Consider the following 25,719-nt stretch of genomic DNA (forward strand, 5'->3'; position numbering starts at 1 on the left):
AGTTTTCCTGTAAAGGTAGTCCCTGACTTATACACATCCGGCTTACAAACAATCCGCTGATACGAACGGCCTAAAATGTGAAATATGATTCTGTGGGAACAAGTCAGAAACATTGTGAAAATTGATTGAAAAAAAAAATTCTAAGAAAAAAAAATGGTTTTTTAAACTAGTAAAAGCTGAGAATGGGAAAATTCTTAGTAAAGTGTTTGATTAAACCATTGTTGTAGCAGATAAATTGTTGCTTCTAGGTGTGGCACATGATGTCCTGCCAAATAACCAACAGATTTCTCTATGGTATATTTTATGTTTCTACAAAAGAGACAATATTTTGGACTGGATACAACAACGACTGCTAACTGTGGAGGATTGGACTTCTCTGATCAGGGATGCTCTTCGATTCTATAAGATCACACACCTTTCTAAGAACTGTCCACATATTGAAAATAATTCGTGATAAATTCATTGTTTTAATGTGCTGGGGGCTGAGAGCTGAGGGGTGTGAGGACAGACCACGGGAAAGGTGGGGGGTGCTGAGAGGGGTTCCGGGGGGATTATATTTTATGTTATGCACATTTGTGTTTGTATGAATCGGTAAAAAAACCAAAAACAGTAAAATGATAATTACACTGTACACTGAGGGCACACGGGGGGCAAAGTTGACATGGTGGGGCAGAGGTGGCACAAAGAGAGACACTGAATGCACAAGGGAAAAGAGGTGACACAGAGGGGAACACTGGAGGCACAGGGGGGCATAGAGGAGGTACAGGGTAAAGAGATGGCACAGTTCCTTAACTTATAAACCGATTCAGATTAAGAACAAACCTACGATCCTTATTTTTTTTGTTAACCGGGGACTACCTGTAATAAAAATCATCTTGACACAAAGTAGAGAAAGTAAATATAACAGCTGCTGTGGAGTTTTTAGGACAACATGATAGCTTTGTGGTCTGTAAGGCTGTTTATACTACAAATTAGTAAGTCTGACTGCACATCAATAGAACTCACCTAAAATCAATTTCACTTGTTGGCAAGTCTGCAAATGGTGCCCTTTAGGCAAGGAATAGAAGTGTAATTTAATTCTCAGCATCCAAACTCTAAAGATGGCAACCTTTCTTTTATTGCATTTGAATACTACAGAAAGACATTAACCTACAAGCTCATTAGCTAACGGAGAACTACAATTTCCAACATAGTCACCAGTAAAGAAAATAATATTTAAAAAAAAACAAAAAAACACATTAATTAATTTTGTGTAGTGATTATGTCACACGATATATATCGGCTGTTCCAGTAAAAAGACAAATTTAGAATATTGCATGGAGCTGTGCCTTCAACTGTTTCATGCTTCATTTGATGTCAGGGTTACCTGAATACTTCAGGTAATGTACTGACGGTATTAGAGCGTTGAAGGACGATGAACTAAATGGTCATCGGGGATAACCGTGGCAATGCGGGGTAATCCCCCTTCTGGCTGCATGCCAAGCAGGAACTGAGGCTCTCTAGCGCTCAATTCTTGTGGCCGAAAATCAAATTGCACAGATGTGTATTGAAAAAAAATGCTTCCACACATGTGCGTCCCACCCCTAACGCTGCACAAGTTTTAAAAAATATGTGTCGCCATTGACTTACATGACTTTTGGTTCGCCACATGTTGCCGTGCATGTTGCCCAGCAACGCGCTGTTGCTTTTGCGGCGCATCAGGCACTTTAGGCAGACGACGTTGCATCATTCGAGGTATTCTTACTTTGTGTGGAGGCTCAGATCAGCACTTCGAGAGCCACAACTTCACCCTTAGTAATATTCAATCTGATATCAAAGACACACCTGCCACTGCAGGAAGTTTTAAATGGTTGTATACCAATCCATCTGTTTATGGTAAGAATGAGAAACAGTAGCATGTCTCGCCTCATCCTCGCCTCATCCTCGTCCAGGGCCGGTTCTACCATATGGTAGACACCTACCTATGGTTGTCAACTACCAACTCATCTGTGCTTCCTGGAGCCCCTGCACAGTCATCAGTAGAGTAGTAACTCAGCTGTCCTGGCAGGCATGCTCCTCTATCAGTCTGAGGAGAGGCCCACCTGCGAGGATGAAAATTCAAGTGCACAGAGCCATGGGCCAATGGAGGAGCTTACCCGCAGGGACAGGTGAGTTGCTGTTGATGTTTGCGGCCCTTCTGTAGCCACAAAAATGAAATACCATATGATGTCCATCACGTACAACTTCCAAGAGTACGAACGAGTCAATTTACATGCCTCCTCCCTCCAGTGGCTGTGTCCAGTGCCTGATTGGCTAGCCCACAGTGGTGTTCTAAGAGCAAGCATGGCCGTATATATAGCTCCGCCCACCCATGGTGTCATGTTGCGATTGATGAGCAAACTGTCTGCAGCCAGTGCATCCCTGAGCACAGCCTATTGCTTGCGCTGTGCTCATGTCACAAATGATGATGTCAGTAGCAGTCTGAGTGTGTGACATCTCTAAGAAGAGATGGTCAGTCAAGAAGACTTAAGGCAGCACCCAGTCAGACAGTGTGAATTCCCTGCTGCTGTGCCTGTTGTGTGCCTGTTAGAGGAAAGTGATGGATTCTGCCTGATGGTCAAGTTAGCAACTGGCAAGCAGGAGGTTGGGAGTGGGGTCACTGGGGTGAGTAAAATTGAGGTGTACAAAGCAGGCTGAAAAAATGTGGTATGAGAGAAAGTTTCCATTTCAGTTGTACAACTTGTATCAAAGGGGAAGCCCCAGGTGAGAGACAATTTTGATTTTAGTTTTCTGCTCGGGGTCCCTTTCAGTGCAATTTTGTCCATAAGATACATTTTACCATGATAGAGGATCAACAGAGGGGGTGGGGGTGCAGCGAACAGCACTCTCTGCTGATCCTCTTTCACGTAATTCATTGTGGATTTTTTCTTCATTATTTTTGTACCACTTACATCTTCAGCAGTACTTTACAGATTACATAGGTATGTGAACTCCAAATTATGGTGTGAGTGGGCCCCAGGCTGAAAATTCTCTGGTGGGCCCTCAGTGACCCAGTCCGACCCTGCACTGAGACCTGTTGGGTTTTAACCAGCACAGCATTAAATAGCTGCGCCGGTCATCACTGAGATACACTTAAGTCTTCATCACGTAAACTGACCAATTACCGGTGAGTCACCCAGAGCATTTTCCGAGTAAAGACCGATCATTCCAAAGATTTCATTTCAGCAAAATGAATTCAGATTAACCCTACAAAGTACATCTGATGGCCTAGAACTAAATCATTATGGAATACATTTTATTATTTAGTATTGTATGTTAACAGCCTACAATTGTTTTCTTCAAATAATAAAATGTCTCACCAAACTGGATTCATTTGTATTTAGAAACATATCTAGACGCGCAAACAAAAGTTTCTACGTGAATCCATACATTAGTGTTATTAAATCTCAGAATTTGTAATTAGTGTTGCTCATAATCGATATTACCAGTTCAACTTGCTGGCTGCAGGAGTGGGGTTTAAAGGGGTTCTTTCGCGAAAAAAGTAGGCAGTTAAAAAATGTGACAGATGACAGGTTTTGGGCCAGTCCATCTTTTTAAGGGGGATTCTCAGGGCTTTCTTTGTTTTCAACAGCATTTCCTGAACAACAGTTGCAAAATCTAACTGACATAATAGTGTGCAAGTGATTAGGGAGGCTGGCTGGTATCTTGCTATTTTGACTGTTAAACTGTTGTTCAGGAAATGCTGTTGAAAACAAAGAAAGCCCTGAGAATCCCCCTTAAAAAGATGGACTGGCCCAAAACCTGTCATCTGTCACATTTTTTAACTGTCTACTTTTTTCGCGAAAGAACCCCTTTAACTGAACCCCTTTGGCTATAAGTGGCAACATGAGAGTGTTATCCCCCTCGGCCAGCAAGCTGTACTCGTAATTTCGATTACAAGCAACACTATTTATAATCAGGGCCGGTTCTAGACTTTTTGCAAACTTGTGAAGATGCCGTCCTCATCACCCCCCCCCCCTTCCCCCAGTCATAGGTAGTATAATTGCTCCCCCAGTATAGGTAGTCTGAGGGGGTAGCAGGCAGGAAATGGGGCAGCGGGCACAGTGGTGGGGAGGGGAGTCGGACCCCTCCTCCCTCACCTGGATCCCCCAGGTCCGCGCTCCCCCTCCAGCTATTACCGCAGTGTACAAGTAGGCAGCGGGCAGGGAAGCGATGACTCACCTCCCTGACGTTTCCAGTACTGCGTTCCACCAATCGTCACTTCCTGCAATGCAGTCAACAGTACAGTGGGCGGCATTGCAGGAAGTGACGAGAGGTGGAAAGCAGTGCTGGAACGTGGCAGGAGGTGAGTCATTGCCTCCCTACTCGCTGCCTACTTGGAGGGGGAGCGCAGACTAGGGGGACCCAGGTGAGGGAGCGGGGTTCAACCCCCTTCCCCACCACTGTGCCCGCTGCCCCCCTTCCTGCTAACCCCTCCAGCTTGGTGGCCCACGGCCAGGTGCCCCCCCCCCCCCATCTCTGCCACCTGAGGAACCCACCTCACCCTGCCTCATAGGTGGCCCGGGGCCTGTTTATAATAGGATCAACATATTATGCTGAGTTCAACCATTCAGGATAGGCAAAGCCTAAAGCCCCATACACACGCCAGGTTAATTTAGGCTAAGGCAGTCGCTTCAGCCTATCACTTTTGTGTCTGCCAGGGGGACAGCTGTGTCATCCAGCTGTCCCCAGTACAGCGCTGTCTCCGAGCGGCGATTGGGCAGTCTCCGAGCGGCTGGGAGACTGAAGGCGGAGCTCTGTCCTCAGAGTGGAAATCGGCGCGCATCAGCATGCGCAATCTCCTGCAGTCCCGGCCCGCAGCCATTCATGCCAATCGGCGTGGAGTGGTCCTGGGGCTGTCGCTGTATTCACGCCTATTGGCGTGGAGCGGTCGGCAAGGGGTTAAAGGAGATAATGGTTCAGGCTCTCGGCCATTCAGAAGCTGAGGATACCACAAATCTATGATTTTTTTTTAATTATTTCAGTTTTTTTTTAAAAAAGCAGCCAGATCAATTTTACAAACATTTTAAATAGTGACAGTTTTGAATGCACTCATTGCAGAAACACAGCTTTATTTTCATGAGGGGATAAGTGTTTGTCCTTGGCAGCCTTGGTTACGTGTTTAATGTGGCAAGCATAAAAGAGATTTCAGAGAACTACCATCAGACACTGGATACAATATAGGAATGCTCTCTAAAACTGAGGGACAAATAGTATAAAAGCAGCAGAAACAGAAGGAGACGTCACCATTATGTATAAAATAGTGGCAGTGACATATTTCTCATTCTTCAGGTCTTTAACTATTAAGATAACATTATTTTATGCTTTGCTCCACAATCCAGGTAATTAAGTTCTTTATTTGCCTATAGAAAAAAATTGTTACGGTGACCATGAAAATGTCAATTTCTCGTTGTAAGAATTGACAACGTCAGACAACAATTCTACTGAGAATTCAGCTGAATTGCTTACTGAAGATTCTGTCATGTATTCAATTCATGGGACTTGCCTGCAGTGACACTAATGTAGGAAACATTAAAAGGAGGGCAACTGTATAACACTTAAAGCAAACCTGACGCGAAAATAAACTTATGAGATAATGACTTGTATGTGTAATACAGCTAAGTGACCCTGTTCCATCCAAATTCCTCTATACACACTTCTTTGTTCTGGCCCCAGTCCTCACATCTCTGTTTTACCTCTCCCTCTCCACTGGCACCTTCAGACAGGCCACTGTACTTCCCCTGCTAAAAAAAACCCCTCACTTGACTCCTCACTTCCATCCAGCTATTGCCCTATCTCCTGTCTCCCCTTTTGTATCTAAACTCCTGGAGTGTCTAGTCTACCAATACATGACCCATTACCATGGCTCTAACTCCCTATTTGACCCACTGCTATTAGGATTTTGGCCAGCCCACTCCACCGATCTACCTCCATACCACAGACCTCTCCTCCACCACCATGGAGAAGGTATCACCCTGCCTCTCAGCCATCTCATCCTGGATGTCAGCCAGCTTCTTAAAGTTAAAGCTGGGTAAAACAGAACTCCTAATCTTCCTGCCCCCTATGTCACTGTCAATGGTAGAATCATCTGCCCAATCATACAAGCCCACTGCCTGGGTGTCAACCTGGACTCGGCCCTCTCCTTCACCCCCCACATCCAAATCATTGCTAGGTTCTGCAACTTCCATTTATGCAGTAGCTCCAAAATCTGGCCCTTCTTTACCCCAGACACTGCCAAACTCCTTGTCTGTGCCCTCATCATCTCCCACATGCACTACTGCAACACCCTCCTGTTAGGCCTTCCTCAGAACCGCATTGGCGCCCCTACAATCCTTCATGAACGCATCAGCCAGATTAATTTACTCATCCCACCGTTCTGTCTCCACGACTCCCCTATGCAAATCCCTTCACCGGCTTCCAATACGCTTCAGAATCAGTTTCAAGATCCTATGTTTGGCCTACAAATCTACACACAAGTCCTGCCCGACCTATATCTCTTACCTGGTCAAGAGATACACACCTGGCCGCCCACTTCGCTTCTGCAAGAACCTCCTCCTAACCACCCCACGCATCTCACACTCCCAAGCTTGACTACAGGACTTCACTAGAACTGCTCCCATCCTGTGGAATTCTCTCCTACTGCCCATCAGGCTTGCCCCATCCTTCAACACCTTCAAACAAGACCTTAAACCTCACCTCATCAAGGAGGCCTATCCCACCTCAACGCTGCCCTAACTCTCTCTGTCAAGAACCTCTCGATGCATCCCCCTCCTTTCATGTCACCACCCCCTCCCTAGATTGTAAGCCTCTGGCAGGGCCCTCCCTCCTTGTGTATCATACTTGATTGTACACTTTACCCAGAGTGATGTGAAGTTGTATTATTAGCACTACCACTCCATTGTATGATCTGGCATTGTATTACTACCAGTATTGTGTTGTGTACCATATTGCTTACTACTTGTATTGTGTTGTCGGTCACCCCTGTCTGTAATCTTATGTATTGTACAACACTGCATAATATGTTGGCGCTATACAAATCCAATTGATAATAAAAATAATAAGTAATAGCGGATCAGTTCATTGGGGCACCCCATAGCAGCAATGTTATGCTGCGCAGGGCACATAGCGGTAATTCGGTGCTCCAGCGGTTTTCCAGACCCCGAATTACATCTCCCTCTGAGTTGCGACAACTCGGAGGGGGAATAGTATTTAACGCCGCCTCTGAGTTTTGGCAGCCGTCATTTGGCTCTCCCCGCGCCGAACTGAGCGGCACCGAATTAATATGTACTCAAGTAATAGACCATTAGTAGCAAAGAAAAGAGTCTCACATTGTTTTCCAGTACAGTAGGAGTTAAAAAACATCAGTTGCTATCTATGAAAAACAGCTTCTCTAAACACAGTCCTGTTTTCTGAAGCACTTAAAGGGGATCTGTAACAAAAAAATCCCCCTCTGTAGGATTACCTCGAGAGGAGAAAGCCTCACTTAAGAGGAGAGGAGAAAGCCTTTTACACTTAATCAGTTGGTATGCGTTAGTGTGCGTGCGTTAGTATGTGTTAGTACGCGTTAGTGCGCGTTGGTACGTGTTTTTTCCATAGCAGTGCATTGGGAAGAAGATTTCAGTTAAAACGCATTCAGTTAAAACGCATTCAGTTAAAACGCATAGGAAAACATGGGACTTACTTTAAAAATCAGTTTTCTTTCCGTTTTAACTGAGAGCAGCTGATTAAGTGTAAAAGGACCCTTAGGGTTTCAGTGAGGCTTCCCGGTACTCTGTTGCTTGGGGATCCAGCGCTGACTCCCCCAAAATTCCCCCGACAAGTACAGCGCAGATGCCGCAATATTTACCTACCGCTATCCAACGGAGGTGCAGTAGCGTCTTTCTGTTCAGGCTCAGGTGGAAACAGCCGAGCCCAATCAGGTCTGCTCTATTGCGCAGGTGATTCAATCAGCACAGACCCAATCAGCCTCAGCTATTTCCACCTGAGTCTGAACAGAGACCCGCTACTGTGCTAGATCACAGTAGGAAAATATTGCCGCATCTGCACAGTACTTGTCGGGGGAATTTTGGGAGATTTTCCATTGAAAATGTGTGCATACTGCCTGCTGGGTCTCTCCATTTATGACTCCCCCCCCCCCCCCCCCCCGGGTTGTGCAGTGTAGGCAGCGAATACACTCCCCTATTCACTGATGCTTCCTCCTGTGTCTTCTCCCTGTGGCTCTCTCTAGTGACAAATTCTAAAGGCCAAACATTACAGGCACCACGGCATGTACCTTACATGACCACTAGAGGCCTCTATTGTTTGTGACATGACACAGATGTCACGGGAAAGAGGAGACAGGGAGGAGCGCTCAGCAGTGGAGTGTAAGCTTTGCTGCCTGCACTGCAAGTCGGTCATCACAAAATCAAACATCGTTAGCGACATGCTCCCACTGCCATTTGAGCAAAATGTTCCATCCGGCAGAATTGCTCTAATCAATTGATTTTGGTCAAAAATTGTTTGCGGCACTGATTTTTTACAAATTCAATTGCATTATCAAATCGTCTGGATATTGATGAAAGAAATCGACCAGTGTATGGCCTTCAAATGGATCTTTCTCTCACATCAAGAGATTGTAGAAGCCTTGCTACTGAACAAACATCTCTGGATCACCCCTAGTGGTAGAACTCGAAACTGCATCTTGGTCTTGTCCATATTTGCTTTTAGTGCCCATTCACACTGGCAAACGCAAAACGCTAGCGCTTAGTGATAGCGTTTTGCACTGGCAATTTTTATGCGGTTAATCCATAAAAATCACTGTATACTTTCGCAATTTTTGAGCAATCGCAATCAGCGCATTTTAGTATTGTAATCGCAATTGTTCTAGAATCGCAGAAAAATACTGCATGTAGCACATTTTGTGCTCACCGCTAATACCGAATCACCGGCGATCACGGCAGTGAGATTACTGCCATATAGTGCTAGCGCTTCAAGCGGTAGTGAACACCGGTGATTCCGCGATTAGCGGTAATCACTCGCTAATCGCCCCAGTGTGAATGGGCCCTTAGTCTACTACAATCCTGAAATCACAGAGCTTTTGCCCTCCCACGATATAATAAGACAGGCTACTGCTTTAATATGACTGGATTTCAGTTTATATTGCATTTACTTGTTCACTTTATTCCCAACAACCTTCCTTTCTGCTGTTAACCATGCGTGGAACATGTTTTCGAGCAATCCTGTAGAATGACACATGGCAAAACATGGGCAAAGAAGGCAATCAGCTTTGCGCTATCAGGAAATATCATAATTACACAGCTATTTACCTTCCATGGCATTGGTCAGGACGCTGACCGCGCTCACAGCCCGCGGCCTCTGAAAAGGCTGGTCTGGATATTCCACAGAGAGTCGGTGAGGCATCAGCAGCTGCATCTTACTCATTTCAAGGTCCGAAGGAGACATCTATTAAATGAAATAGCGTATTAGACATCCAATGTTGTGAAAACTTCACTCAGATATTAATATTTATTAGACATTTGCACAAATATGTTCTACCTTGTTTGATTTACTGTAGCAAGTTCAGCTCTGATCAGTTAAATTCCTTCTGAAAATACTATCTATCTATCTATCTATCTATCTATCTATCTATCTATCTATCTATCTATCTATCTATCTATCTTGACTTTGCATAGTTTAGACCTGAAGAAGAACAATACACAAATTATCCTCATATTTCTTAGTCCAGCTATAGTTCCCAGGTTCTAAATGGGATTCCCAAAATATTCTCAATCCAGTTCTTCTGGATGTCTTATCAGTACAGATAACTATTCCCACTAGAGCCCGGAAATGTGTAATTAGCCACATGTGAGTAGTTTGAATGGAGCTCAGGGCCGGAGCTACTGTAGGAAAAAATGGGCAATTGCCCCAGGGCCCCAGAGCCTGTAGGGGTCCCCAAGGTGTCCCTCCCCCATCTTAACTGTTGCTCCCCAGGGACTCTGCAGTGTCTGTAAAGTTGGGAGGTGATTGGGGGAGGGTCAGCAGTCAGCTCAGGGGCCCAGGAGGGAAATGTGGCTGCAACAAAGGACCTCTAATGACGCTTTTTGGTTGGGGGTTGTCTGTTGGGGGGCCCCTAGGCTAATTTTGCCCTAGGGCCAAATTGTTATTTGAACCGGCCCTGATGGAGCCATCACTTGTTATTGTTCAATACAAACAACTAAAGTTGGCCATATATCAGGCGACTTGGTGGCCATCCGATTCGGTTATTATAACTGAATGAGAATCGGTGGCGCCAAGTGCATGCCCAATGACGATGTGACCAATTTTCATCCAAAATCAGTCCCATTTATCATTTGGATATGCTGCAAGATGTAGAGCCGACTTGCTCGATCGGGTGCGCAGCAGTAACGGAGAGCGATATCTGGACGAGCAATGAACAATGGCTCTGTTCCCACTGTGTATAAATGTGCGCGTGTATACATTACCTGTCCTGTGTTGTGGTGCCAGTCCGTCTTCCGAATCCGCAGCTGTTCTATTAGCATGCGCAATAATAGAAGAGTGAAGACGGGCACGACGTCACAGGACAGGTAATGTATAAATGCACACATACTGTACATGCGCATTTATACAGTAGGCAACAGCGGCAAGGTGGCGGTCTTGGCCAATTCCCAAGAAATTTCATGCCGAAATAGATTGAAAATCAGCCTGCAGTATATGGGCAACTTAACACTGATCATTGTCCAAACTGAACTACCAGGATGATAATCTCTGTCTTTTACTGTCAGTGGAACACTTTTATTAAAAGATTCTCAGCCAACTTGTTAGGGCTGGTTCAGACCTTTCAGCCCTTTGCATTCTCACCAATTGTTCCCTTCAGCGGCAATATACCGGCGATGTACAGGAAGTAAGTACTTCCTGTATATTGCCATTAAAAGGGCAACCGCTATACTGTTCCCTCTGTACAGGAGCTGCCTGTGACTGAAGACGTCTTCTATAACGGAGGAGAGGGGCCGGAACAAACATACAGGAAGCGGCCACAAGTTCACAAGGTAACAGAGCGGCGGCCGCCGGTAGGAAGGGAGGGAGAAGCAGGCACTGGGGGACAATATACTAGCTATAACACGTCCGTGGGAGGAGGGGGGGGGGTGACAGGATGCCGCCCCAGGGCCTATGCCGCCTGAGGAAGCGGCCTAACTTGGTGTCGTGTGCCACCCGGCCCTGGATAAGACTTGTCTATAGCAGAGACCTTCCACGTGCTCATTAAACTGATAGAAAGCTTTATATTCAGGATAATGGAGGAGTGAAGTTTAAGTTGAACTGGAGATCACACCATTGTCCAAAATGGCAGCTGCCAGTATTAGCGCCACTAACTGGGTGAAAATTGTGTTTTTTGATGTTGGAATTGGAAACTGATTTCTAATTGTATGTTATACCAGACAGCCACCCCGTTCCCTGCCCAACCTCAGCCATAATGAAGCTATGATTGCTTTACCACATGGGCCAATCGGCGTTCATAGCCTCTTAAGAGAAAGTGTCATTAGGGCCTTGCTGTAACAAAGATTGTAGTGTAACTATTTCAACTAATGTACCCTTCTTAAACTTCAAGATTGTATACAAATGTAAGCAGAGTGGCGCAGCGGAAGTGTGCTGGGCTTATAACCCAGAGGTTGATGGATCGAAACCATCCTCTGCTAGGCATGAATTCATTTTTGCACCTTGCTTTATTGCATGGGCAAAACGGTTTCCATAGCCCTGTAAGAGAAAGTGTAATAAGGGCCCTGCCGTAACATAGATATTACGGTAGCTAAGACTACTCCTGGGCCTTTCTTGTAGTTGAAGAGATGAGTGAATTGTCACACCACACTTAAAAAACAAAAACAAAAAAAACAGCAAACAGAGAAGCTTCCCCATATTGGAGCATTGGATTTGGTAAAGTCTTAAGCCAATGTGTTGTAAGCCACAAGTAAGCTTTAGGTTAGCAGGAATGGTTGCATGGCCACCTTGCTTTTCATCCTTCCCAGGCCAGTTAGGCTGGCTTCCGCCTGTAGTGTTGGTGGTATAGTGGTGAGCATAGCTGCCCTCCAAGCAGTTGACCTGGGTTTGATTCCTGGCCAATATATGTATGTATGTATGTATGTATGTATGTATGTATGTAAGCGTGCTTTTGACATCCTACAAATCCCTGGAAGACAAGATCCTCCTCCGGAGGAGGAGGAGGAGGGGATTACACATGCAAGATGTTGTACAACAGTTTAGGCCTGCAATTCAACATTCAATGTGATATTTGACCTTAAAAAAGTGGTTTGTGTCAAATCTAGGTTTTGTACAGAGACTTTTGACGTATATCCCACTCAGCCAGGTCTCCGCCCAGGTATTAGATCCCTTGAAACATCTTTTCCATAATTTTTCTGGCCAGCATAATTTTTTCTAAATTTACAAGTTTGCCTCTCCATTGAAGTCTATTGCGGTTCGCGAACTTTCGTGGTAGGTTCGCGAACCGAAAATCAGAGGTTCGGACCATCTCTAGTCCTGTGTTTAACTGATTGAATGCTGTTTTGCAAAAAAAAAATTGTGGTAGTATATTATATGCTGTAAATAATCTTTAAGAGCAAAGAAGAAATGCTGGGTTTCATACCACTTTAATGCCACTTTAGGGAAGGGAGCGTCAGGTCTACTGGGGGGTGGGGGGGGGTTATGTCTGTCAGGTGGGGCCCCAGGTAAATCCCCACTGCAGCTATGACTGATCCTGATACTATTTGCTTGGTTGTTGAGCAGGACAAGTATGCAGGACAAGTGTTCTGACTGCACTCTGAGTACAATGGTTGTGTGTGTGTTGCAGGTCTGTCTTCTGAAGCCAGAACATCAATATGACTTCTATTAACATTTATACACGTGAATAAGCATGACAGCATCCATATTCCTCTCCCTTCTAACTTCCTTTAAAGTGAACCTCCAGACTAAAAATCTACTCAGCAGCACTGAAAAAGCTTGGTGTTTCTTTAACAGTTTCACAGCATGAGAACTTTGTTTTTTCACCCGAGCCTCATTTTTAGCTGCACAGAAGAAAACTGCCCGGGCATTTTTTCCCTGATACTATGCAAAGCATGATGGGATTTGTGATGTTGTTGTTCTCCTGCTGCTGTTTTGGCGCAAATTTGTTTTTTTAAATTTTGAATTTGAGATTGGAAGCTTAGCGTGGCTACCCCCATGAAATCACAAACATTTGCCTGTTCTTCTAAAACAGGGTGGGTAAGAGATGATATTACCTATCTATTTTAATTAACATAACTAATGTAACTTAATGACAGTATGTTTTTGTTTAGGCTGAAGCTCCCCTTTAATGAAAAAACTAATTTTCCATGCCGAGTTGATGCATTTTACATCTGCTCCATATACTTCTGAAGAAAGATGTCTCTCCCAAGACACGTTTGGGAAACAAAGATCTTTTTCAGAAGATCCAACACACAGCCTGTTAAAGGGACTCCGAGCAGTGCAGAAACTATGGAAAGATGCATATCATTTTAAAGCTCTCTTTCTCCTCTTTCCAATGATATATAAATCACCGCCCTGCGCCTCTTAGTTTTCGCTATTTTCGCGATTGAAATTGCCGCGGCCACGATTTCAATCGCGAAAATAAAGAAAACTAAAAGGCGTAGAGCGACGATTTAGGTGTCACCAGAAAGAGGAGAAAGAGAGCTTTAAAATGATATCCATCTTTCCATAGTTACATTGTATTACACAGGACGACACTTTCCCCAGTGTCAGCAGCTACATTCAGCAGAAAAAGTCGTCCTGTGTAATACAATATAACTATGGAAAGATGGATATCATTTTAAAGCTCTCTTTCTCCTCTTTCTGGCGACACCTAAATCGTTGCCCTACGCCTTTTAGTTTTCTTTATTTTCGCGATTGAAATCGCGGCCGCGGCAATTTCAATCGCAAAAATAGCGAAAACTAAAAGGCGTAGGGCAACGGTTTATATATCATCGGAAAGAGGAGAAAGAGAGCTTTAAAATGATATGCATCTTTCCATAGTTTCTGCACTGCTCGGAGTCCCTTTAAGCACAGACGCCAGTTTTATGAGTTCAGCTTGATAAAGAAAAAAGATGCCAAGATATTTTTTATCACAACATTTCCTACAACAATTAAAAATAGCCACATCGAAACCTTATTTACGCTTTCCCCTTAGGCATGATAACTTCACTACTGCGATAACCACAGTATTACACGTAATACTTGAAATGTTCCCCCTCAAGTGCACTGCGCATTTTAAGTTATCACTAGCACCATTAAATACATGCAAATTTCCGAGAACTTGACTTCTCCGCAAAATATTCCAAAACAGTTAAGAGCTTATCAGCCCACTCAAACGTGTATGGAGTGCTCTCAAGTGTGATAGAGGATTCAGGGGACACCAAGCTAAACATTTCTAGGAATCAGATACCACCAGGAGACAAGCAGTTAGGTAGGAAAGACTTTGAGCGTAGAACGTACGCGATGCCAGCAAACATTGCATTTACTTCCGCCTACGCCACTGCTTGCCAATGTAACCTAAGAAGACTAGTTTTGAGGTACCGAGTTTTGAGAATAATTATATATTTACATATGTACAAAATAATGCATATATATATATATATATATATATATATATATATATATACATACATACATACACACACATTCCAACAGCTAATCTTCGCTGAGATAAAGGCTTGTGGGTTGTCTCAGTGCATGTTGTGTGGAATATATCTCAAACTGTAAATTGAAAAGTTTTGTACATAATCCATTTTTACATCATCCATTTCTTTTACCCAGGTGTCTGTGTTTGGAATGCTGATTTGCCGTGTTGATTGTCTGTCTCATACTACTGGGCTCGACTGAAAATTTCAGTATATGAACCATATTCAAAAAGTTTGGTATCAGGCTTAAGGCGTCTGATTTTTTTTTTACCAACTGTCGTTCAAATTGCTCGTTTGGACGACAAGTCGGGCGTGTGTACAACCGGTCGGGCGACTAATAAAACACTCCGTGGACGATCCAACCAGCGGATCCGTTTGAGCAACTGTCATTTAAACGACCATGTGGTCACTGCACGTGTATGAACGACCAGAGGTCGTTTGACAGACCAAAAAGTCGGTGCATGCGTGTGGCATAGCCAGCCACAAGTGTGGCGTAGTTTTAACTTGCGGTGGTCCTGAACCAGTTAAAGTGTACCTAAATTTCAATGGATACAAGCATTTATATTTACCTGAAGCTTCCTCTACCTACCTGTAGGCTGTCGCCACCCTCACGGACAGCACCCACAGTGTGGGCTGATAAATTACCCAACTGATCCAGTGGATCTCCACTGTGCATGCACGCCCTCCAATTGCAGTTCTGTGGCTGGAAGCGCAACCAAGGACAGCCACGCATTCAGTTGAATGTGGGATAATAAAGCAGCCCGGGAGGACAGCAAAGTGGCCCACGGCCTGCAGGGGGCTTAGAGGAAGCCCCAGGAAAGTATAAATATTGGTGCTTATTCCATCTCAGTTTTACTTTCATGAAAAACAATTTACATTCTGCTTCCTGTCAGTCATTCAGTTAGGGAAAGTGTGGAAAGCAAACAACAATGCAGCTAGTTACTCATGCAAGAAGGAGAAGATACGTGGCCCAGCTGTACTCAAAACTAGTGCAACACTGACTACACATGCCAGACTAAAAAATTAATCCTATTTGGACCTACGGTAGCTAGTTGCAATTTTAAATAAAATCAAAAATTTTAATAGCTGCAAAGACATTTAAGCAGCCCTAATGTATTTTTGTTGGTGTAACTGGAATTTCTTTTTAACGAGGGATTGTCAGCCACAAAATCAAATTCCATTTACCCACTGCTCTGTGTTCACTACGCAACCTGGAACCTCACCCTGCATTGCAAGCACTCCAATCTAATCAGATGTGTTTCTGCTGTAATAAATCTTATCTCAGTCAGTCTGGCTCTATTTTTGCCATTGCCCACAATAAGAAAGCTTGACATAACCATCACCCTCCCACATTCCTGCACCTCACTGATTGGCTGAGCGCAGTTCAGTGTAAAGCTGTGGAAAGCTGATCCATGCTTGTGCACACATGTTTACAAAGCAGGGTAGCTATGACACTACATATTCTAGGGGAAAAAAAAGATAAGGGAGGAAATTAAATCAGGATTGGATTCAATCAGAGGGAATCAAGACGGCACATGCCAGGAACAGAATCATCTTTATTTACTATATAAAGTTCATTGAAAACGTGGACAGTAAAATACTGTAATGAAAGTAGAACAAGTAGTTATCTACTTATATATGTGTTTTTTTTCCTGGCATAGTATGACTGACCCTGCTGCTTTAACAGCCTCCATTTCAGATCACCTGTAGCCTAATGGAGCAGCATATGTTTTATTGGAAGCTCAGCAGCCTGTGACTCCCTCACTGAGGTAAGCAGGTGGCAGAGAGACCCTTACATTATGCATTTGTTTTTGTTTAAGCATTTCTGTTTGTAGGAGGGGAGAGAGCTGCCATTCTAAGTCTGAGAGCACAACAAGCACATGTGCATGTCGTCAGCCCCCACCTCTTTAAGTAAACACGGCAAAATGATTTTTTTAAACACAAAATAGATGATTTGACCATCCAGGTGAATGTCAGAGCCGGTTTCCTGCCTTTTCTCTAAACTCCTTCTAGAAACTCAATTCAAATATTGACAATAACAATTGCTGTCTGCACAATACAAAACGGTGAAAGCGGATATGTTTAAAGAAGGGAAATGGACCAGGCTTTCAAGTATGCTATATACTGTACAATGGAGTGGAGTGAGAGTATGTTCATTGAAAATCAGCAGAATTGTGTTATTAAAAGACACCTGAAGTCAGAGTGATATGGAGGCTGCCGTACTGATTTCCTTTTAAACAATACAAGTTGCCTGGCTGTCCTGCTGATCTTTAATGGATCAGTAGTAACCAGTCTGAATCAGCAACCTAAAAAAAAGCGTGCAGGAAATACAGTCAGGCCCTGTTCACATCAGCAAACGCGGATGGCCGTGCGTTCGGAACGCAACGCGTACGAATGCACGCCAGCCGCCTCTGTATGCATTGCGTGATTGAAGTGAATGGGTCAGCCGCGCGTTTCGGGAAAAAAATGTGTGTAGCATGCGTGTGAACATCAGACAGTGTAGTCGTTGCACTATCGGCCTCCTGCACGGGTTGCCGAAACGCGGACGGAAACATGTGCAGCTTGAACGTCGCCTTAAAGGGAAGGTTCAGGGAGGGTGGGTAAAAAATAAAAATCAATTTCCACTTACCTGGGGCTTCCTCCAGCCCGTGGCAGGAATTTCCACTTACCTGGGGCTTCCTCCAGCCCGTGGCAGGCAGGAGGTGCCCTCGCGCCGCTCCGCAGGCTCCAGGTGGTCTCCGGTGGCCGACCCGACCTGGCCAGTCCGGCTGCCAGGTCGGGCTCTTCTGCGCTCCAAGGCCCGGAACTTCTGCGTCCCACGCCAGTGCTCTGACGTCATCGGACGTCCTCCGGGCTCTACTGCGCAGGCGCAGAACTACTGCGCCTGCGCAGTAGAGCCCGGAGGACGTCCAATGACGTCAGCGCGCCGGCGTGGGACGCAGAAGTTCCGGGCCTTGGAGCGCAGAAGAGCCCGACCTGGCAGCCGGCCTGGCCAGGTCGGGTCGGCCACCGGAGACCACCGGGAGCCTGCGGAGCGGCGGCGAGGGCACCTCCTGCCTGCCACGGGCTGGAGGAAGCCCCAGGTAAGTGGAAATTGATTTATATTTTTTACCCACCCTCCCTGAAACTTTCCTTTAAACTTCATACCGCACAACTTTTTGATGTAAGAACGAGGGACACTAAAGCCACACCCCTAATCACGCCCCCACCACACCCCTAATCACTCATGCCATAAATATTTAATAAGAAAAATATGCTGTTTTATAATCCAAACCACATTGGTCCTTTCTAACCTGGTTCCTTTTCCTTCATATTAACATTTGAAAATAAGAAATACATCAATGCAAAGGATGGGAATAAAGTTTAGAGTCAGTTAAACACATTTTTCAGAAAAAAAAATACATACAGTCACCCACCCAGATCTGTACATCAGTCCTGAAAGAGGGACAAGTGAGGAAGAAAGAGGGACAAAGGGATTCGGTTCCCAAAGAGGGACTGTCCCTTCGTAAAAGGTACATTTGAGAGCAATGAACCTTGACATCAAACCAAGTTTGTTGGTTGTTGTTGGTTTGATCTCTGCATTTCTTCTCCTCAACTAACACCGGACCGCGCTTCATTTAACTTATGTAAACAAATTATAGAACCCTGTCAGTTTAAAAGGTTGAGAAGAAAAGTGTAGGATTACACACTCACAAGGCGTGCATGAAAACAGGGCGTAGTAAGAAAAGGCTAGACTTAATAACGGAACGGCACGGGTGGATAATGAAATCTGATAACGATAAACATCGTTGTCAAACTTGGTTAACGATAAATACCATTGTAATTACAGACGGGAAATAATAATGAAAAGCTATTAACATTAAAAATCGTTATGTAATTCAACAATACAGCTTAACCCAACCCTACTCTCACACAGAGCCCTCCCCTGGTGGTACCTAAAACTAACCACTCCCCTGGTAGTGCCAAACCCTATTTACCCCCCGGTGGTGCCTAACCCTAACCACCCCCCGGTGGTGCCTAACCCTAACCACCCCCCTGGTGGTGCCTAACTGTAACCACCACGCTCTAGTGTTGCCTAAAACTAACCGCCGCCCGGGTGGTGCCTAACCCTAACCACTCCCTCAGCAGAAACACCGTTTTACACATAGAAACGATAATATCTTTCATAATGTTAAATTTGTACATATAAACGAAATAATATGACAAAAACTATCACATTGCAAGCTTCTAAAACCATAACATACATCAAAAACTATAATATTCTAATGTTAATGATATTTTTTGCGGTGCGCTTTTTTCTGCTTATTTTTGCTGTATTAATGACAATTGCATTAAAGTCTATGACGGCGCCCTTTTCGTCCACCCTCGTCCTGCGCCCTTTTTTTCCTGCTACCCTCACAAGATACATCATATGCTTTAAAAGTCAACACTGCTTTATGGCCCCACACAGAGAGATAAAGGGGACCACAGGGAAATAAAGGGGGATCTGTATGGCCCTGAAAAATAATGTCAGCTGTTACCCCATATGACGTCTAATGAAATCAGCTCAGATATAGTGAGGATGCTAACCTACATTGCTATTCATGGAGGTTAACAAATTGGCCCCATTCACTTGCTAGTACATAGCACCCCCAATGGCATCTCCTCACCACGGGCTGTGCAGCCTTTCTGGACGACATTTTTAAAGTGTATCCGAGGCAATATGTGACATGATGAGATAAATATGTGCATGTACAGTACACAACATATTAATAACCAGGCTGTTTTACTTGATTTATTTTGCTGCCTGAAAGAGTTAATTTCTAGGCATGGAAGTGACAGCTTCTGTCTTGTAAGCACCTTGTCGGGAATATAGTAAACATCACTAATAAGTACAGCCATAAAAGTTTTTCTGGCAGAATACAACTCCTGAGGGCAGGAGAGAGATAAAATACATGAACAATTGACCTTTTTCTAACTCTGGGACACTTAATAGGCTGCCACTGATTATAGACAGTAAAACATTCAACCTACTTTGTAAATGTTTAAATATGAAATAAAACGAATGGATATCTGAAAAAGTCATTTTTAGGAGTAGGAGGATAAATATAATTGTTTATCTCATCAATTTATTTTCACCTCGGGTTCATTTTAAAGGGTTGAACATCGAAGACCCTTACTGCTTTTACTTATGTTATATGCTAGGCTGTCTTTTTTTATGTTATACTGTTTTTTTTCTGCTTTAAATAAATAACAAGAAGATGACATGTGCAGGATATGCAGCAGAGTTCAAAGGTGCAACGTAAGGGAACATCACCCTGTTTCATATGCTACCTGTGAATCGATATTATTGATAAAACACTAACACATCCTATAAAGAGCCTGATGGGATGTATCAGGTGACAACATAAAGGCCATAAAACTCAGGAGCAGCATTTTTATCCTGATTATTGGCTGGAATTCACATTTCCTCTGTGCTGGCGGATGCTTTAAAGTTCAGCTTGATGAAGGCATCACAAAGATAAATCTTCCATCTAGACCGGGTTTATGGATTATTGGTGTGGACATTTCAATCTCAAGGCATTCCTTGATTAGCCTCTTGCTAGAAAGCTCATGAGCGCAGCGCTTTTAGTTTTAGATTGTAATCACCTGTACTGTTAAGCAGCTAATGTACACCTGTCATAACAAATACATGGGCACTGCCATTGCTATTTTTTTTGTTTTGTTACAGATTGGTATGCTTACAGGCCAAGATTCTGAAAAGGCAATGTAGGCTTAGGTAAGATGCTGTACAAGGTGGGGGCGGAGTTAACCATGTAAGGTGGGGGCGGAGTTAACCATGTAAGGTGGGGGAGTGGGCAGCTGTACATGGAGAATCAGGCTGCAGATGGAAAAGGAGGTAGAAATTAGAAATGGAAAAAAACTAATTTGCCGTCCATAAATGAGGAGAGCTGCTTATAGAAGGGATTGGCTGCAGTGATGAGCGAAAATGCCAATATTCTTTTTGCATTCATTTTCGACAAAAATAACTGAAATTGACATTGAAAATCATTTTGTAACAAGTTTTTGATTTTTCGCATTTTTTGCACTAAAACATTTTTTTTTGCAAATTTTCACTGTAAAAATAACGATTTTTTGCACTTTTTGCAAATTTCTGCTATAGAAAGAAAAATTGGTTTTCTTTGACCATTTTGCGAAAATACAATGTATTTTAGCAAATATTTTCTCAGCATATTTTCCCTAGCATTTTCGATGCAATACATTACTTTGGGGAAAAGTCAAAAGCAACACTGATGGGCTGCTGTACTTGAAAAAAACGGGACATTGCATGTGCAGGCCAGGTTTGCAATTATGGCTAAACGTGGCCTGGGGGCTGTGGCACATTGTGGGTGGACTGCTATTGAACATTGGAAGGTTGCTGTCTACAGAGAAGGGGCAGGTAAATATGGAAAGGAAATGCAAGAGGAAAAGGAGGATGGGAAGAGAAATATGGCCTAGGGTGGTAAAACTAGAAATAGGACCTAATTAAAATAATGTCTAGAAATCAATTTATTGGTCACTTACATGATATGAAGATGTACAGTAACAGGAGCATGGAGAATGACATCCTCCAACCTTCTGGGCACTCCATGACGCCAAACGTCATCAGATGTCTTGGGAGGTGACACTAGTTCTGGGATTCCCCAAACCAGCTTTAGGACTTCCCTGATTGAGGAGCCTCTTGGACTTTCTTTTTTCAACTTGTTAGTATCCTGCTGCTGTGCTCAACTTAGGGCTTCCCTAAATAGCTCAGTGTACTAGAATGGGCATTTAAATCAGGAGTATGCATGCATTGTTTACAATGTAGATTTTTAAATGTAAAGCTACACACCTACAGCCAATAACCGTCACCAGTAGAGATCGAGATCTGCCAAGCAATGCATACTGTTGCCATGGGAGGGTAGGAGGGACAATCTCTGGGCAAATGGCAGAGCAGCATCCAGTGGGAGATTAAGGAGGGGAACAATGTGCTTAGTTGTTACTGTCATTTAAAGACTGGCTTGGGTGACACCTGTACATATGCTGAATTCTCAATCAAGACCCAAACAGTTCTATCTACTGTGTGTACGTGTGTGTGTACGTGTGTGTTTGTGCGTGCGTGCGTGTGTGATAGTATATGTGATAGTGTGTGTGTGTGTGTGTGTGTGTGTGTGTGTGTGTGTGTGTGTGTGTGTGTGTGTGTGTGTGTGTGAGAGAGAGACAGTATATGTGATTGTGTGTGTGTGTGTGTATGAGACAGTATATGTGATAGTGTGTGTGTGTGTGTGTGTGAGAGAGAGACAGTATATGTGATTGTGTGTGTGTGTGTGTGTGTGTATGAGACAGTATATGTGACAGTGTGTGTGTGTGTGTGTGTGTGTGTGTGTGTGTGTGTGTGTGTGTGAGACAGTATATGTGATAGTGTGTGTGTGTGTGTGTGTGTGTGTGTGTGTGTGTGTGTGTGTGTGTGTGTGTGAGACAGTATATGTGATAGTGTGTGTGTGTGTGTGTGTGTGTGTGTGTGTGTGTGTGTGTATGAGACAGTATATGTGATAGTGTGTGTGTGTGTGTGTGTGTGTGTGTGTGTACGTGTGTGAGAGAGAGACAGTATATGTGATAGTGTGTGTGTGTGTGTGTGTGTGTGTGTGTGTGTGTGTGTGTGTGTGTGTGTGTGTGTGTGTGTGTGACAGTATATGTGATAGTGTGTGTGTGTGTGTGTGTGTGTGAGACAGTATATGTGATAGTGTGTGTGTGTGTGTGTGTGTGTGTGTGTGTGTGTGTGTGTGTGTGTGTGATAGTGTGTGTGTGAGCTAGTATTTGTGATAGTGCATGTGTCTGTGTGTGTGTTAGTGTGTGTGAGAAAGTATATGTGATAGTGTGTGTGTGTGTTAGTGTGTGAGATAGTATGTGAGATAGTATATGTGATAGTGTGTATGTGTGTGTGTGTGTTAGCGTGTGTGAGATAGAATATGTAATAGTGTGTGTGTGTGTGTGTGTGTGTATGTGTGTGTGTGTGTGTGTGTCATAGTATATGTGATAGTGTGTGTGTGTGTGTGTGTGTGTGTGTGTGTGTGTGTGTGTGTGTGTGTGTGTGTGTGTGTATGTGTGAGATAGTATATGTGATAGCGTGTGTGTGTGTGAGATAGTATATGTGATAGTGTGTGTATGTGTGTGTGTTAGTGTGTGTGAGACAGTATATGTGATAGTGTGTGTATGTGTATGTATGGTTGTAACACATCTTGGCCTTGCTTGGGGGCACCAAACAGTTCAGAAATGGCCCTGCATAACAATGTCACTAACCCTTCATATTTGCATGTGAACTAAAATCACTGACAATTAACTACCTGCTAAGTGCCGCTCCATTCTGAAATACAGCAATGCATTACATGTATACCATTATTTGTGTAGATAATCATTTTTTCATGTAATTGCTGATTTGTAAGAACACAGTGTACAAACCACAAAGTAGAATGATTACTGCTCGACTTTGCTGTGATAGCCATAATACAGATGGCTCCGATAAAAGAATAACTAATGATAAGCCATGGAAGATATTTTTTCAGGAAACAAAGGCAGAGATGCAGAGTGCAGGTACACAAAGAAGACGCTCGTGGCTCGTATAGCAGATGGCAGGTGTGCTCTACAACACACATCCTTCTGCAGATGGTCCCATCACTTCAATGTAGGATTAGGAGGATCATTCTGCCACTATGTATCACTATGAGTTTTTCCGGTCTGATTGGGCTGAGTATTTTCTGCTATACTCTGTGCCTTTCCAATCAGCATCATCATCATGCAGCTTTACATCAAAGACAAAGAGTCGCAGGAAAAGTTCTAAGGTAGATGAAAGTTCTATTGAATGTAAAAAATAAGAAAAGCAAATCTAAACAGTGATAACTAAAACTTGTGCTCAAAAGTGTAACTGAAATAACACACAAGCATGGAGCGCTGTAAAAACAGCGACAGAGATTTGGGCGCCTCTGCTGCCGTAGGCCGTGATATGAATTACGGCTATGGCGGCACTCAGTGAGTAATTTGGGCACGGTCAAAAGATGAACCACAAATTACTATAAAAACACTGTAATTCGTCCGGCAGCAATAACTGGAAGCCAAATTACTTATTCTCCCACTATCCCCGGCGGCCTGGAGGCATACATTTGAAAAAGTCACAAGCTAATTTAACCCATTCAGGTTCCGTCGTTTTCACGTGAGAAATGTTCACCTCCCATTCATTAGCCTATAACTTTATCACTACTTATCACAATGCACTGATCTATATCTTGTTTTTTCCGCCACCAATTAGGCTTTCTTTGGGGGGTACATTTTGCTAAGAGCCACTTTACTGTAAATGCATTTTAACAGGAAGAATAAGAAAAAAATGGAAAAATTCATTATTTCTCAGTTTTTAGCTATTATAGTTTTAAAATAATACATGCCTCCATAATTAAAACTGACGTATTGTATTTGCCCATATGTCCCGGCTATTACACCATTAAAATTATGTCCCTATCACAATGTATGGCGACAATATTTTATTTGGAAATAAAGGTGCATTTTTTCCATTTTGCATCTATCACTATTTACAAGTTTAAAATAAAAAAATATAGAAATATTTCATCTTTACATTGATATTTAAAAAGTTTAGACCCTTAGGTAAATATTTACGTTTTTTTTTTTTATTGTAATGTTTGTTTTTTTTAGTAAACATTTTATTTGGGTAGTTTTGGGAGGGTGGGAGGTAAACAATAGATTTATAATGTAAATGTGTGTTAATTTGTATTTTTTTTTTCTTACAGGTGTAGTATTACATGATATGTCATGTTTGTTTACATGACGTCACTCTAAGCGTAACACACGCTTAGAGTGACTCATCGGAGAGGGAACGGCCAGAAAAGGCGCAGCTTCCGAGAGAAGCTGCCGCTTTTTCAGCGGGGGAGAGGAATCAATGATCGGGCACCATAGCCCGATACATTGATTCCCTGGCTACCGAATCCGCGGCCGGGAGTGCGCGTGCACGCGCGCGATCGGCCGCGGGAGCGCGCAGTAGGGCGCATGGTTCCTGGACGTAGAAACTACGTCCAGGAACCAAAATAGGTTAAGAATGACGTTAAATACCTATATTACTAGCAATATCGGTAAATAACAATTTAAGCACAATGATAAATAACAGAATCGATAACAAAAAAATGAAAATAACAATTGAATTGCAGTATTAAATTATCGGTACATTTACCGATAATGTTGAACCTAACTATAACCTAACCTCTCCCTACTCTCACACAGAGCCCTCCCCTGGTAGTGCCTAGACCTAAGACCTCCCTGATGGTGCCTAACCCTAAGACCCCCCGGTGGTGCCTAACCTTAACAACCCCTGATCCCTGCTACCAATAATACGATAAATTTCAATTTAATTGCAGCTGCCAGCTAAATCGCATGACGGCTTTCTACAGTGGCTTGCAAAAGTATTCGGCCCCCTTGAAGTCTTCCACATTTTGTCACATTACTGCCACAAACATGAATCAATTTTATCGGAATTCCACGTGAAAGATCAATACAAAGTGGAGTACATGTGTGAAGTGGAACGGAAATCATACATGATTCCAAACATTTTTTACAAATCAATAAGTGCAAAGTGGGGGTGTGCGTAATTATTCGGCCCCCCTGAGTCAATATTTTGTAGAACCACCTTTTGCTGCAATTACAGCTGCCAGTCTTTTAGGGTATGTCTTTACCAGCTTTGCAGATCTAGAGACTGAAAATTGCCCTGTATTTGGCTCCATACATCTTCCCATCAACTCTGACCAGCTTCCCTGTCCCTGCTGAAGAGAAGCACCCCCAGAGCATGATGCTGCCACCACCATATTTGACAGTGGGGATGGTGTGTTCAGAGTGATGTGCAGTGTTATTTTACCGCCACACATAGCGTTTTGCATTTTGGCCAAAAAGTTCCATTTTGGTCTCATCTGACCAGAGCACCTTTTTCCACATTTTTGCTGTGTCCCCCACATGGCTTGTGGCAAACTGCAAACAGGATTTCCTAAGCTTTTCT

At 43.5% G+C, this 25,719-nt stretch overlaps 1 protein-coding gene and 1 non-coding gene across 2 annotated transcripts in view; one reads left to right on the top strand and one right to left on the bottom strand.

Moving 5' to 3' along the window:
- The window catches only part of LOC137518281 (sodium channel protein type 5 subunit alpha-like), a 455,983-nt gene that overhangs the window by 241,869 nt on the left and 188,395 nt on the right, over window positions 1–25,719 (bottom strand). Inside the window, exon 12 of the mRNA XM_068235926.1 lies at window positions 9,324–9,459. Within this exon, the coding sequence (XP_068092027.1) occupies window positions 9,324–9,459 (136 nt within the window). The remainder of the gene's footprint in view (window positions 1–9,323; window positions 9,460–25,719) is intronic.
- TRNAI-UAU (transfer RNA isoleucine (anticodon UAU)) lies at window positions 11,616–11,687 on the top strand. The gene has a single exon. It is a non-coding gene; the product is annotated as a tRNA-Ile (tRNA).

The sequence above is a fragment of the Hyperolius riggenbachi genome, chromosome 5 (genome assembly GCF_040937935.1).
Source record: "Hyperolius riggenbachi isolate aHypRig1 chromosome 5, aHypRig1.pri, whole genome shotgun sequence".
NCBI lineage: Eukaryota > Metazoa > Chordata > Amphibia > Anura > Hyperoliidae > Hyperolius > Hyperolius riggenbachi.